The sequence below is a fragment of the Cupressus sempervirens genome, chromosome 7 (genome assembly GCF_028749045.1).
Source record: "Cupressus sempervirens isolate cs-2001-9-10 chromosome 7, ASM2874904v1, whole genome shotgun sequence".
In the NCBI taxonomy this organism is placed as follows: Eukaryota; Viridiplantae; Streptophyta; class Pinopsida; order Cupressales; family Cupressaceae; genus Cupressus; species Cupressus sempervirens.
Window position 1 is genome coordinate 493,689,937 of NC_143124.1, and position 16,434 is coordinate 493,706,370.

At 39.5% G+C, this 16,434-nt stretch overlaps 1 protein-coding gene across 3 annotated transcripts in view; it reads right to left on the bottom strand.

Moving 5' to 3' along the window:
- FHY1 (Haloacid dehalogenase-like hydrolase (HAD) superfamily protein) overlaps window positions 1-16,434 on the bottom strand; it is a 190,296-nt gene that overhangs the window by 137,168 nt on the left and 36,694 nt on the right. For all 3 annotated transcript variants that reach the window (XM_089791784.1, XM_089791782.1, XM_089791785.1), the window contains exon 2: window positions 10,177-10,252. In XM_089791784.1, the coding sequence (XP_089647910.1) occupies window positions 10,177-10,252 (76 nt within the window). The remainder of the gene's footprint in view (window positions 1-10,176; window positions 10,253-16,434) is intronic.

A 16,434-nucleotide genomic window follows, 5' to 3' on the forward strand; every position in this document is an offset into this window, starting at 1 on the left:
ACCAAATAGGGAGGATCTTTCACCTCTAAAATGGCAATAACTGAATCCCAACAAGAAATCACACATACAAAAAAAACACTAATTTGCATGCCTACATCAATGACTAACTCAGCCTTATGTATGGCTCCGAGAAATTTCCCAAAGGATTACAAATGTGCCGACACAGCCAAGACACTATTAACTAATATATGGGCCAGAAAGATTTTATTATTAATTTTGGGGCCATAAATAAATAATCTTAATTGAACTATTATATTATTATTTTAGCCCTCTTTATTTTCTAACCAAATTAATTAATTAAGGAAGCCCTTTTTATTTATTTTTTGGAACCACTCAATTAAATAATTTAATTCACTTTATTAAAATTGGAGGCAAGCAATCTTTGAATGGCGAGGATTTTTATGTCCCCAATTTGAATAAAGTGATTTAGTTAAATTAATTAAGTGGTCCAGAAAAAAAGAAAAAGGTTTCTTTGATTAATTACTTTAGTTATAAAATAAAGAGGGCCAAAGTTCAGTTAAGATTATTTATGTATAGCCTCGAAATTAAAAATATCTCTCTAGCCCATTTATTAGTTGGTAGTGTCTTGGTCATGTTGGCATGCGTAATTCTTTACGAAGTTTCTTGAAGCCATATATAAGGTCAAGTTAGTCATTGTTGTAGGCATGTAAATTAGGTATTTTCCTTGTATGTGTGAATTCCCATTGGGCTTCAATTTTGCAATTTCGAAGGTGAAAGATTCTCCCTATTTGGTATTTCCATTGTCAATGAAAAGTGCAGTTTCGGTGCGAGTAACTCCTCACCCTGTTCTACTATTGTTTCAAGATCATTGTATCCTAAAGTGCTATCATTATTTGATGACTATTACCTGTAATGCCCCCTTTTAAGCATTCATAGCATGATGTTGTCGTTAGCCTATTTCCCCACGGTCCCGTAGGCTAACCAGGACATTAAAGGGATTTAGAGGCCATTTGGCCTAGATAGTTTCAGTTGCAGGTCTTTCTGAGGGGTTTTGAGGCAACTTTGGGCATACTTACTATTTATAGTAAGTCATCTTGGATATGGTCGGACATCCAGTGGCAGTGGTATGTCAATGGTAATTGTTTAAAATTCGCCAGAAGACTTGTTTATCATTGATAAGATTTGTTATGCATTGATAAAGCTATTTTATAAATTTAAATTTAAATATTTAACTTTATTAATGCATAGACTATAGTTTGTGGGAAATATTTAAATTAAAAGAGTCCCCTTTATTTTATAACACATTGGAGACATAAGTTACATAAAGAGTCATTTAAAGCCAGCTAAAATACTATATCAATCATACGTCCCTTGCATGCGAATTGTTTGATGAAATTCCTTGAGCTTTCATCAGCATTTTTGAGAGCAGAATTGAGGAGGATCATTACAGTGGTATCAGAGCTTGCTTGCAAAGTGTTTGACGAAATGTCAAAACAATTGAAGTATAAAGTTTTTTGGTATTTGAAGAAGTTATAACCTATTGGGTTTATTACAGTGGTATCAGAGCTTGCTTGCAAAGTGTTTGACGAAATGTCAAACAACTAAAGTATAAAGATTTTCGATGTTTGAAGAAGTTATAACCTATTGGGGTTATTACAGTGGTATCAAAGCCATTTCCTGCCAGCCTGATTGGGTTATTTCAAATTGAATTCAATTACCAGTATGGCTTTAACAGGAGACAAGGATTTGGAAGAAAGAATGCACAATGTAAAGAAGAAATTAGACTGTCCATTTCAGCGAACAGAGGACCTTCTAAGAACTTTGGAGGAGTTGAAAACTTATTTAGGCAAGTTTGATCAGTCAAGACCCGATGCTATGCAAACAGCTTTATCTCCAGCATTTGGTTTGTTGTTTAAGTCCGGATTGTTGAGACATCATGATGAGGTAATAAGACTTACAGCTCTCTCTTGCATTAGTGAAATCATGAGGATAATAGCTGGCCTTGATTCTTATGACGATCAGATTATGAAAGAGGTACTTCATGCCATGGTAAAAAGCTTCGAAAAGTTGGACAACATTCGGGACCCTTATTTCACAAAGAGGGCAAGATTACTTGAAGTATTTGCAAGGTGTAGATTTGAAATAATTATGCTGGCAATTGGTTGTATTAGTGACATTTGCAGGATGTTTAATACATTTTGGAATATTATGGACGAGTTTCATCCCAGCAGAGTATTGGCATCGATGCACTCCATCATGTTCACAATCTTGTTTGAGGGGGAGGATGAAATTTCTAAACTTTTGGCAGAAGACTTATGGTATGTTTGGACAAAAGAGAGGAATTTTTCACCTATGGCATGTACGTGGTTAAAGAGCCTGATTGATAGGCCTAAGGATCGTACCTTCCCTATGACAGGCAGAAACTTGTATGAGGAGTTTAACAGACATGCGGATTCGATACAAGGAGACATTAGCACATCTTCAGGTAATGGTTTATCTGCATCATCTTCACAAGCAGAAGGGGTTACAGATGTTGTGCAGGTTGAGCCAGTTGCATCAGAAGGTGATATCACAGACACACCAGATTGCGTGATTGACACAGATAGTGATTCTAGTACAGTTGGGTTGGATGAAGTTACTGCAATTGAGGATACTGTCATGTTTGAGGATAGTACAGTTGATCAGAAAGTGAGCATTCATGACTTTGCTGAGAAAGAGTACCAGGCACAGTTAAATGCTTCGTCACATGAGGTTGAGGCTGGTAGAACTTTGCATGATTTGTCCAGCCAGCTAATGGTGAGCAAAGACAGTATTGTGACTTCATTATCTCATCATGACAGGATGCAAGATATGATAGAGGATCACATTCGGATGATTCAGTTACAGGGTAGACATAAGGGAGTTCAGACAAAGTCTTCTTGTGTTGACTTACAGGCGATTAGGGAAAGAATGGGAATGATGAAGTTGAGTTATTTACATCTTCTATCAGATCGTGACCATCTTCTTAGCCTTGTCTAAGACTATTCAGATGCCTTGAGGAGAAAGGAGGAGGAAGTTGACAAGCTTTCTCGCGAGCTTGAGAACACTCAAGCTTCTTTGGTGAATACTCCATTGGCATTACAGGACTGGGAGAGACATAGGGATAAGCATGGCATGGAGTTGAGTTTAGTTTCATCTTGCACTCCTGATACTCAGCTTTCTGCGGCAGGCAGATCATATGTGGTCGTTGATAATGTTGCGAGTTCATCTTGCATTCACATCCAGGATACAGGGACAATGTCAGATAGGTATGTGGAGTTAGTTGGTATTGGTCATATTACCTAGGTGAGGAGTTTGCTTGAGTTACCAGCTGATTCTAGTTTACGGATATGGACTCAAGATTGTTATATTGGCATTTGGGATTCAATTGACTGGAGATCTTTATCACTTTTTGGTAGCAGTGATTGTTTAGGTGCTATCATGGATTTGATTAGCAGATTGCACGGTGTTGTCTTTTCTTGTGCCAACAGCTTGTTCGATGTTGGTATTAGTTTTTATACACCAGTGTTGGGCTTTGTTCATATATCCAGTTGACCATTCTTGCTGGAATGTGTTGATGATCTTTCATACTTGGCAGTGTGTACAGATGAGTCCCAGGATCAGATTGGCATTGATGACATCCAGGAGGATGCATGGGCAGTTTTGAAGACTTAGTTTCCTTGGTAGTTTCTTTTGGTACAGAGGAGTTGGATAGCAGTGCTACAGTTTTTGATACTCTGTATGTTGATATGAGCTTTGGAGTTGATTCGCAGGATATGGATGGTAATACTCTAGAGACCAGTAACTTTGAGGATACTCCTTTAGACAATGTGTCAGAGGAGGTTTGTAGGAGACAGTCTAGCCAGTGCCATCATGTGTCTAGTCAGTTGAGAGTTAGTGAGTGAGACATTTCTATCGCTTGCCGGCATTTTGACGTTGCTCGTCAGTTGTTAGCAGTTTATGGATGGGGTTCTCCTACTAGTGATGAGCAGGGAGGTAGTTATCTTTCCTTGACAGAGATCCACTCTTTATGGGAGGCTATTCGGATTCTGAGACAGAATTATATGCAGTTGGTAGCCGACAGAGATTATCTTATGGAGTGGGGGAGTACAGCATACGATGCATTATTGGCCAAGGAAGATGAAGTGAGTGAGCTTACTCAGCAACTCGAGGTGACTTCTGAGATTCTTGAGAGTACGCAGTTGGCTTTCAAGGAGTCACAGTTTCATTTAGCTAAGGTGACCATGGAGTTAGAACAACTTCAGTCTTTACCAGATTCTGTACAATCACGGACCGTGGTGTCTGGTGATCCGCGGATGTCCATGGTCGAGGTTGATAGAGGTAGTGGAGATGAGGATGTATCTGTCCACTACACTATTATTGGCATATTTGGTCCGTTTACACTGGAGGCAGGTTCAACTGAGTTGGGGGCTGCAGCTGAGCATTGTGATATGTTTGACTTGGAGGGCACAGAGACTAGTGATGTTGTTGTTGATTCTGCACTCTTGGCTATATCATCCTCTGACTTAGCTAATGATCAGTCACAGTTGGTTGTATCACGTCTACAGGATGAGTCTTTGACTGGGACTGGTTCTTTTTACCGACATTATACTGTAGGATATGTTCATCGGTTTGCTTTTGATCCATGTGTTGAGGATTTGATGGCAGACAGGTTTGGTCTGGGCTCTCGTTTTTGTTGATATGAGCTTTGGATTCGATTCGCAGGATATGGCTGGTAATACTCTAGAGACCAGTAACTTTGAGGATACTCCTTTAGACAGTGCGTCAGAGGAGGTTTGTAGGAGACAGTCTAGCCAGTGCCATCATGTGTCTAGTCAGTTGAGAGTTAGTGAGTGAGACATTTCTATCGCTTGCCAGCATTTCGATGCTGCTCATCAGTTGTTAGCAGTTTATGGATGGGGTTCTCCTACTAGTGATGAGCAGGGAGGTAGTTATCTTTCCTTGACAGAGATCCACTCTTTATGGGAGGCTATTCAGATTCTGAGACAGAATTATATGCAGTTGGTAGCCGACAGAGATTATCTTATGGAGTGGGGGAGTACAGCATATGATGCATTATTGGCCAAGGAAGATGAGGTGAGTGAGCTTACTCAGCAGCTCGAGGTGACTTCTGAGATTCTTGAGAGTACACAGTTGGCTTTCAAGGAGTCACAGTTTCATTTAGTTAAGGTGACCATGGAGTTAGAACGACTTCAGTCTTTACCAGATTCTGTACAATCACGGACTGTGGTGTCTGGTGATCCGCGGATGTCCATGGTCGAGGTTGATAGAGGTAGTGGAGATGAGGATGTATCTGTCCACGACACTAGTATTGGCATATTTGGTCCGTTTACACTAGAGGCAGGTTCAACTGAGTTGGGCGCTGCAGCTGAGCATTGTGATATGTTTGACTTGGAGGGCACAGAGACTAGTGATGTTGTTGTTGATTTTGCACTCTTGGCTATATCATCCTCTGACTTAGCTGATGATCAGTCACAGTTGGTTGTATCACGTCTGCAGGATGAGTCTTTGACTAGGATTGGTTCTTTTTACCGGCATTATACTGTAGGATATGTTCATCGGTTTGCTTTTGATCCATGTGTTGAGGAGTTGATGGCAGACAGGTTTGGTCTAGGCTCTCGTTTTTGCTATCTACTGTGTAATGACTATTCACCATCAACAGTGCATGGGTGTTATGGTTATGAGACAGTGACCGGTGATCTACAGAGTTGTGTTAATTGCAATAGGTGTGCAGTGTGTGGATTCTCTATATTTGGTGCAGTTTCATGCGGGAGTATTCATCGTTGTTGCAGAATTGTATTGTACATTCCACATAGGCTAGTGGGATGTGTTGATGGTATTTACTATGTTGGCAGTTTGGGTTATCTACTCTACTTGGGTTCTGATATTTCAAGAGCTTGTTTCTCATGGGTTCCTGACTTTGGAATTTGGGTGAGTTGTATTCGCCAATTTGATTATGGATTCCTCTTGGTTAATTTTCAGAGGTTGTTGCAGGAGCCTATGTTGACTAACAGCATTATAGTTCATGACTACTTTTGGGATCCAGGTGGATTGATTGGGTTGTTGTTCGACCATTGCTTGGGGACAAGCAATTTTGGGAAGGGCGGACTGGAATGTCCCCTTTTTAGCATTCATAGCGTGATGTTGTCGTTAGCCTATTTCCCCACGGTCCCGTAGGCTAACCAGGACATTAAAGGGACTTAGAGGCCATTTTGCCTAGATAGTTTCGGTTGCAGGTCTTTCTGAGGGGTTTTGTGGCAACTTTGGGCATACTTACTATTTATAGTAAGTCATCTTGGGCATGGGTGGACATCCAGTGGCAACGGTATGTCGATGCTAATTGTTTAAAATCGACAAGAAGACTTGTTTATCACTGATAAGATTTGTTATGCATTGATAAAGCTATTTTATAAAGTTAAATTTAAATATTTAATTTTATTAATGCATAGACTATAGTTTGTGGGAAATATTTAAATTAAAAGAGTCCCCTTTATTTTATAACACATTGGAGACAAAAGTTACATAAGGGGAGTTATGTTTTATCCCACATTGAGAAAATGAAGGATAGAGCCCTTGTGAGAACACTATAAAAGAAATGGAAGAGCTTCTTTTAAGTATGCTTGGAAATATCAAAGAAATTGGAAAATTTTCTAAAGATTATGTCTCAATAGTTTGAAGGACGAAATCCCTTCAGGCTGGAAATCTTGACGCCATTGAAAGATATGGTCTTGAGAATCAACATGGTAGCAGTCCGAAAAAGCAAATACGAAAAAGCAGTCCGAAAAAGCAGAACCGAAAAAGCAGGCTAAAAAAGCAGTCCGAAAAAGCAGTTTGAAAAAGCAAATCGGAAAAGCAAAGCAGAAGGGGCAGCATTGAATAAAATTATTACAGCCATCTACAACCAGGTTCCTTTGTTAGTATTGTTTTTTAGGGTGTTATAAGTTTCAGCTGTAAGTGTGCATTATACCAGCATTATCATTTTGTAATCCATGTAAATGCCAAAAGTCTTGGCCATATTTCATGAGCATTATATTAGAAATTTCATTGCAATTAAGAAAATAATAGTTGCTGGTGTCATTTAAGCAATTCAATATCATTATTTATCAACTAGTTAGTTTGCATACCAACTGTTTGTAAAAATGCCAGTTGGCTGTAGGTGTTCATTTCTCATGCTTAGATCATATATATGCACTGAATATTGTCAAAATTAGTAGCACACTCATGTTAGGTCATTGTGTAGTCCATTTGGAGTCTTCTAACACAAGATTCTCATTGATGCAAATTGAAGAAAGAGTCATTTAAAGCCAACTGAAATACTATATCAGTCATACGTCCCTTGCATGTGAATTGTTTGATGAAATTCCTTGAGCTTTCATCAGCATTTTTGAGAGCAGAATTGAGGAGGGTCATTACAGCGGTATTAGAGCTTGCTTGCAAAATGTTTGACGAAATGTCAAAACAACTGAAGTATAAAGTTTTTTGGTGTTTGAAGAAGTTATAACCTATTGGGGATATTACATTATCCTCGTTGTTACAAATTCCCTATTGCATGGACACCCCAATTAGTTATATGACATTGATGTTTTCTATTTTCTGGCACTAATATCATTGACATTATCAAGTGATCTAAGAGGATTTTGGCTATTCGTCTGAGCCTATAGTGCTAGTATGTCAAAGACAAGGTATTCACTACTACACGAACGACATAGCCACCGTACGAAGCATAAAATGCAATGATAATGAACATGGAAGTCAACATCTAAACAAGTATTCAAGTTTCGTATACAGATTGCTCACACCGTACAAATTGGAGTTGGCGATTGACATTGTCATATGAAAGGCAAAGATGCACAACTGTCGAGTGTGAGCAGAGTGTCGTACAGACGGTATTTTGAAGTTTCTATCGTACATAGTAGGGGAAGATTGTACGGGTTTCGTCATACAAACATCAAGAAGAAGGCACATAAGAACAGTCCAAGTGAACCATACGGAGGTATTGGAGTCATATGCACGCAGCACTCTTGAGCCTCACTATATGAACACCACCTTCAGAATGTTACAGAGGTAGGACACCTAGTATACCTCCAACTTCAATCGTACAAACACTCCTCCCTGAAAAAATTTGGTCTGGAGAAGTTGAAGTCATGCTTCTATGGACCCTACATAGTGGTTCGGAGGGTGGGAAAAGTTGCCTATGAGTTGGAACTTCCTATGAGGATTCGGATTCAAAAAGTTTTTAATATCCGGTGCCTCATGAAGTTCAGATTAGTGAGTGTGCCATAGTGTTGAAGGAACTTGCACCCCTTGATGAAGAAGGCAAACTAAGTCTGAAACCCATGATGATCATCGACGCCAGAGAGAAGTTGAAGTGCATTGTCAAGGAATTCCTAGTGCGTTGGAAGGACCTGCCAATTGAAGATGCCACTTGGGAAGAAACAGATTCTAGAGAATCCAAGTCTGAAATTGCTTAAGGGCAAGCAATTCTTGAGTTGGTAGGCCTGTAATGTCTCTAATATAATTAAATAATTAATTTAATATTAATTGTCTATTGCCCCAAAACTTAATCATGTCATCTCTCAGGTACTTTTTAATTTATTAGTTGGTAATGTTTTGGTAGTGTCGGTGCATTTGTAGTCATTTGTGATGTTTCTCAGAGCCATATTTAAGGCTGAGTTAGTTATTGTTATAGGGATGTGATAGGATTTTGTTATTTCTATTTGCGAACTCCACTTGTAAGTCCATTGTCTGCCATTCTGGAGGTGTAAGACCCTCCCTATTTTAGCACCTTGCCATTTTAGTGGCATTCATTCGTCACCTTATTTTGTTGTTGGTCCAGGACTATTGTGTTGAAGTTCTAATCAATATAATTTGAAGTGCACTATTTAGCATCATCAAGTTTTTGTGCCGAATCAATTATACATCTCTGTCAAGGAGATAAGAAGTCATGTATGGAAAGGCCATCATGTACACAAAGGGGTGAGACCGTATAGACAAAGCAACTGCCACCGTGCGTACAAAGCAAATCTGCATTGTATGGAAGTTGGTGACAGGGCTATACAGCATATACAATAGAAGAGCATCACACAGGTGATACCATCATCACCATACGGCCCAGCTCATCAAACAGCAATGGAGTAGTGACTACCTTGATGGACTGGAAGCCATCGGCACCACCATGCAAAGGAGCTGCATTCAGCGACGCCAATTGAGAGTACCATATGGCTGAATAGCATCGGATGGTAGTTTGAGGATATTATATGGCAGTTGGATTAGACTCATGGACTGTTCACAGTATCCCAAAGACATGTGAGGAACATTACAAAACAACCTTATGATTTATTAATAAAATCTAAAAAGACAACTTATGTTCTATTATCATTCAACAGCCACCAATATTCATTCCCAGCCCCACCACACTCATTTAGGTGCTCTACAAGCATTTTAGAGGGCTATATCAGATATTTATAGTGATGACCCAACTTTGAGACTCTTGTTAAACCATTTGGAGTTCCCTCCCAGAAGCCATATTAAAAAAAAATTATCATTACTCACTTGTGAGATAATTTGGTGAAGTTGTTTGAAAACTTATTTCCAGCTTATATATTACTATATTAGTCTTCTAATAATTATTCCATTTTACAATTAAATAAAATCATTGATGTTGCTACTGTCATATTGGTTGCAAATCAGATCTGTGTGTAATTTGGGGTTAGCGAGGGTTTTCTAGAGTTTCCAGATTGATAGTTCCTAATAATTATTCCATATTACAATTAAACAAAGTCATTGATGTCCCTTCTCTCTTCAGAAAAATTAGAAAAAAAATATATTATAAAAGGGGGCATTATAATGAGAAAAAACACATGTATACAAGGTAACATCACTATTATTCACATTAATTCTCCCTTTACAGTATACAACAGTCTATTAATTGCAGTTACAACCGAAAATAGAAGAATAAAAGCAGTTTTTTCAGTATTTCAAATGCATAAAGAGGCATCATCCACACCAAAACAGCAGAAGCCATACTCAATGAGTGAAAAAGAGGTATTTGAGTAGTAGTGCAAAAAATTTAAGAAGACAGGATGGCAGAAATAAAAACCTATATTAGTCCGAACAATGTTGTATGGCCTCATTATGACAAGAAACAAAGAAGACATCAAGATTATTGTTGCTTACCTCAGTAATGATGCCTTTCTCAAATTCAATCCAAGCAGTTGGGTGCTTGATCTCAAGAAGCTCTTTCATTGATAACCTGCATTCATGCGATTCTGTAACCAGTTATTTACACTCAGAGCATCAAATAAAATGCTTATAAGAGTAAGATAAAAAGGCATAAGCTATTAACAAGAAGCCATGGGGGCAGTATAATTTGTTGTGGATGACTTCTAAAGGAAGAATATGCCTTTTCGTAGGATGGGAACAACAAGAAGTCTTCGACAAGATAAGTATTGATTTAAATTTCCGGACTTTTGTGTTGGATAAACACTGAAAGTACTAGATTTGACCACCCAATCTATTTTCGTAGTTTGCAGTTAAATGGAAATTTAAAGAAAAATTTGTATGATTCAATGGGATCCCCAAGGACAGTCTATGTAGTGCACATATTTAAGGTTTACACTCGACTACTGAATATTATGACCAGACATTAACGGAACAATTGAGTGGAATCTTTGAGGATGATCTATGCTAGGCAAAAGTTAAGGTTTCTAATCAAATGAATAGCTCAATATGATAATGTTAATATGGTCAAAACTCGCAACTAGGCAATATTCTTGAACAGCAACTGATGCTATGCATACAAGAAAGTAAGCACAATTAAAATGTTTTATAGTTATCCAAAAATTTGTTCACAATAGATTAATTGCAATGATACTTTATCTTTAGCAATGGTTACCATCGATGGTTCACGAAAGGCAACTGATAATTTAAACTCTAACTATCATTAATAAATGCATTCACTTTCCATGGACTTTCAAGATTAGGAAAGACTAGAGTAAGGCATTCAATGTTTTTCAAGTCACGAGCATTTGTTGCGTGTATGTATATCATTACGTTGGCATAAGATCAAGGACAGCTTCAACCAATAACTTCCAAAAGTTGTAAATTCCTAAGCTATAACATCTTGGCGATCCAGGGAAGCAAGACATAATTTTTCTTTTTATATTATATTTCATTATTTTTGTATTTTTGTTAGTGGTTTTTCATGAGTGTTGCCATCAATGTTGTTCAAAATTACAGGCATAATGTTAAACTGTACACTGTCACTTATTGAAATAGGATTTATGACTTAATCTTGTATGTGAATTACTTGTCAAATGCAATTAATCATTTACGACAAGCATGGGCATGTTATATAAGTTGAATGACTCTATTTGTCCTCTTTTCAAGTATATTTCTCATCTTGGTTTTGACATAACCATAAATTATCATCATTATATATGCCATACGAAACTAAGAAATTAAGAAGAGAATATTTACTTTCACATGGTCTGTAATGTTTCATTCCCCGTAGTGAAGACGTGGATCCTCTATATACCCAATTTCGCCTCAGTTAGAGGGCATCAAACTAGAGGCAATCTATGACCTGGAGGGAGAGTGTCTGAGCTGTATGGTAGAGCTCCTTGGCCATACGGTGAAGACTATAGAGGTCGTACAATTGAAGTTGGGAGGTCATATGATTGATCTGGGAAAACCATACGGTTGGGACAAGGAAGCCGTATGGTTGGTAGAAAGGGTCGTACATTGAGGAGTGGGAAGGGCATACTGGGTGATTGGAAGACTGTACAGTGGTGCCTAGAGGTCGTACAGTTTGGAGAAGATGGTGTTGTAAATGGGGAGAATGGTAAGAAGCCGTATAATAACAGAGGTGATGCAGTGTAGTGTTGTTCTTCCGATTCGTTACGCTACATCCCCAAGATGGAATTGACAACATCAAGGAATTAGTAATAAAAAACACCAAAGTATATTAAGATAATAACCAATAGATACAAATATATATTCCACATAAAATTGGTGTTCCGGATTTGCCAAATCCGAAGCAAAGAAGTACAATGGACGGAATAAGGTGAGGGTTGATTCCAACCGAAACAGGAAAGCCAAGTAGGGAAGGTCTTTCACTTCCGAAATGGCAAACAATACTGAAATCCAACAATACAAAGAAATAATCCCAAATCACATACCTACTACTACCTACATGTGCTTAAATACCCTTCGAAGAAACTTCTCGACGGTTTACAAAAATAGCCGATGGCCAAACCTACGAAAACAATTAAATAAAAATATCTCCAAGATATACTAAATCGATCGGCCCATTAATAAAGGTTTGATGAAATATTTATTTTATGACGGGAACATTACAGTCCTTCCATTCCCGAAATTTGCTTGTCCTCGAGCAAATGCAAATATGATTCTTGGAAACTTTTTGTAATCAGCTTCTTCAATTTCGTGTGAGGTACCAAGTAGATCTTATCGCCGTAGTAAATGATATTATCAATAACTTGGTATCTTTCATCCTGTACATAGTCATCCATCAATTGACATGCAAAAGTGTTCTTGGAGAACTCGACCGATAGATGGGCGTGTCAATTATCCAAGGGATGGGGCAAAGTGCTCATTGTTATGTTTTTACTTGAAACATTTGGGATCATATCATGTTTAAAAATGGCCTTCATCCTCTTGATTGTGACTTCCCTTGATGCTTTATTTGGCATTCCTATTAGCAGCACCTTCTTGCCATTCGACTCAAATGAAAAGTCCATCCTCTTGAAACTTTGGGTGTACTGGTCAACGGTCTCCATCCACTGGATGCCTAATATGATATTAGTATCAACCAAATCTATGACAAAGAAATCATCTGTCAAGGTATAGTTTCCCATGGAAATTTTTAGCCATGGGATCATATGATTGCAAGGTAACAAGGTTCCTCCAACAACCTTAACCTCAAATCCTCCATCCTCTACTGCATTCAAGCCCTTACTAGTGACCAAAGATGAATTGATGAAACTGAGTGTGGTGCCACTATCAATCATGACTGTGACTCGTTTCCAATGAAGTGTGCCACAAACCCTGAAGATACTACATCCAGCCATTGCAGTGAGGGTAGCAATGGAACCTCCTTTTGTATCAAGGTGTTTAGTATATCCTGCTGGTTAATTTCTTCACTAGTCACTGTAGGTCCTTGTCCTTCGTCATCATCAAGAAACACCTCAATGTAATGAATCTTATCTTCCCAAGGCAATGATGACATGGTCCCCATGGTTCCTTGCATGTGAAACAAATCTTTTTCCTCCAGAGCTCTTACCGAGAGTCTTCATACAATGGAGGTTTTTTCTGAATTGGCTACTTGTCTTTGTCTGTAATGTTCCCGTTATAAAATAAATAATAAATTAATCTTTGTAACGGGCCGATTGATTTATTTTATCTCAGACCCATTTTTTATTTTTTCGTAGTTTGTCACTCTCGACTATCTTTGTACGCCGTCCGAAAGGTTCTCTTAATGGGTATTTAAGCACGACTTGTAGGAAGTCTATAGGCATGCTTTGGATTCTATTTCTCTATACTACTTTAGGGTTCTCTGTAATTCGCCATTTCAAAAGTGAAAGACCTTCCCTATTTGGCTTGTGTAGTTTCGGTGGGATTCAACCCTCGCCCTATTCCCTTGGTGCATGTGTTACTTTGCTTAGATCTAGCAAATCGGAGCATTATCTTCTAAAAATCCTTCTTCACATTCGAGTCTCTCTTGTTGTGTAGATTTAATCAAAATTCTACGTTTGTGCAACATTGTGTTTCCGTCGCCCATTGTGTGATTCTGCGCTGCTCGCTCTCACCGATTCATCTGTCCACACTGTCTTTTCACCTCCTTATACGGCTTTGGCCTTCAAATTCTCCATTTGAGCCATCGTACGGTCTGCTACAATAACCGTACGACTTTATTAAAGCCACCGTACAACTTTCCCTTGCTATACAACACCTCCAGTACGAACCCCTGTTGGGCATCACCATCATACAGACTGTGTACCATATGGCTAGTTCAGCATACGGCCTGCTTGCTAGGTCACCGTATGGACTGACAAAATCCCGTACAGCTTCAATTCACCTGCCCCTCCATACGGCCACTTAGACCCCTATACAGCTAGCAAATTTCTTTTGTACGGCCCTCCATTTTGCTCTCCAATTCTGCCATACATCTCCTCAGTCATCTTTCGTATGGCTACTCGCCTGGAGTATTGCCGGAACACTACAGTGGTATCAGATCGCTTTGATCCTGCTAGCCTGTGGACAATGAATGAGAGTTTATAGCCGGAAAAGGGCACATTTCGTTGATCAAATGGCGGACGAACAGGAACCAACTGTTGCCAAACTTGTGGCTCTTCTGAGGGAACTTGCTAGGAATCAGGCACAGATCACTGATACGTAGTGACTCATGGAAGAAACTCTCAAGAAGTTGGTGGAGAGCAAAATATCTATAGAACAAAATGGTCACAGCGCGGACTCGATAACCAGTAAATCAAACCCTCAACCAGCACGCTCTCGACCTTCCATGCCGACTTTTCCGCCACAGACGGAGGCACAACATGAATGGAGACAACCAACCTTCGAAGTGATGAGAGAAGAATGAAAGAATGCAAACCTTGAAGAAGATATATCATACAAAGATTACACAAATCTGAGAATGAGATATTCGGGAGGCGGAAACAAAGGATACTTTAACGATGATCTCAAGAGAAAGTTGAGTAAGGTAAATCTGTCGCCATTTGACGGATCGGGTTCCATATCAGTGCAAGCGTGGGTTATGAAAGCCGATACCTACTTCTAGTTGAATCCTACACCAGAAGAAGAAGCAATCAAATTTTTCGCATTACACTTGGAAGGAGTTGCGCACGAATAGTGGCACCATGGCACCATCATATTAGGGCATGACCAAATAAAGACTTATGCAGAATTCACAGAGAGATTGATTGAACTATTTGATGGAAAAGATCCCAAGCTCAATTTCAAGGATTTGATGCAACTGAGGCAAACAAGATCAGTAGATCAGTTCATTGCAGAATTTCAAAATCTGTTTTGGTCACAGACATTTCTAAAAGAAGGCCGGTTGTGCTCTTCATAGACAGACTGACAAAACAGTTGAAAGGTTGGGTAAAGGGATTCAATCCATCTACCCTGTCGGAAGCAATCAGTAAGGCAAGAAGTATGGCATCGTCATCAGTATCATCCTCATCCTCTCGAAGTTACATTCAAAACCGCTGATGTTTCCAAGGGACAAACCTCCACCCAAGAAGCTGTCGTTGGATGAAGCCACCCGACAGGAACTCCAAAGGAAGAAATTGTGTTTCAATTGCAACGGGCCTTGGGAGCCTGGCCACCGATGCCTCGGGAAGGGGAAGATCCATTACATCGAGGTCGTGTCCGATAATGAGGACAAACATGAACAGGAAGAAATGCTGGTCGAAGATAACCAACCTAACATTGACACCAACATGGATAGTTTAAACCATACGAAGAGAATCGCCACCTTGGTACAATGTGGAGGATCCATTGCATTGGCTGGCAGTCCGAGGTGCACAGTTTTCTGTGTACGAGATACCCTTCAAGGACAAAGGGTTACGGTGATGTTGGATAGCGGAGCTACTTTGAATTTCATAAACTCATCCTTGGTAAAGCGAAGAAGTCTCCCTACGGAAGAGCACGCAGGCCTTCAGGTGAAAGTAGCCAGAGGGACTTTCCTGCCCTACACGCACCTTGTTCCTCAACTAAGCATCACAATGGCGAATCACACAGTAACTGAGGACATCTTCATAGTGGACCTGGCTGACACGGAAGTTATTCTTGGCATACAGTGGATGGAGACCCTTGATGAATACACCCAGAGTTTCAAACAAATGGACTTCACTTTTGTGGTTGACGGAAAGAAAGTCGTCCTCCAAGGAATGGTGAATGAAGGTCCGAAGGAAGTTTCTACACATCAGATGGAGGCAATCTTTTGGCACGATGACGTTGTGTCGGCTACGCATTGTTTCATCTCGGCGAAACCTATAAAAGGGCAAACAACACCTCCACAGGATGATGAGCTCCAAGATATTTTAAGTAGACATGAAAAGGTTTTCGTGGATATTCCTCCTTGCATACCACCGCACTGAGGGTTTGAACACACTATCGAGTTGGAAACAAGGAAAAAGTTGGTCATAACCACACCGTACCACCACCCCAAGAAATTCAAAGATGAGATCGAAAGGACAATTCAGGAATTGCTAGAGAAAGGATGGATCTGTCCCAGTTTCAGCCCATTCGCATCATCTGTGGTGTTGGTCCGAAAGAAGAATGAGACAATGCGTATGTGTGTGGACTACCGCACGTTGAACAAGAAAACAATAAAGAATAGGCATCCCATTCCAAAGATAGATGAGCTGCTGGATGAACTGCATGGTGCGATCT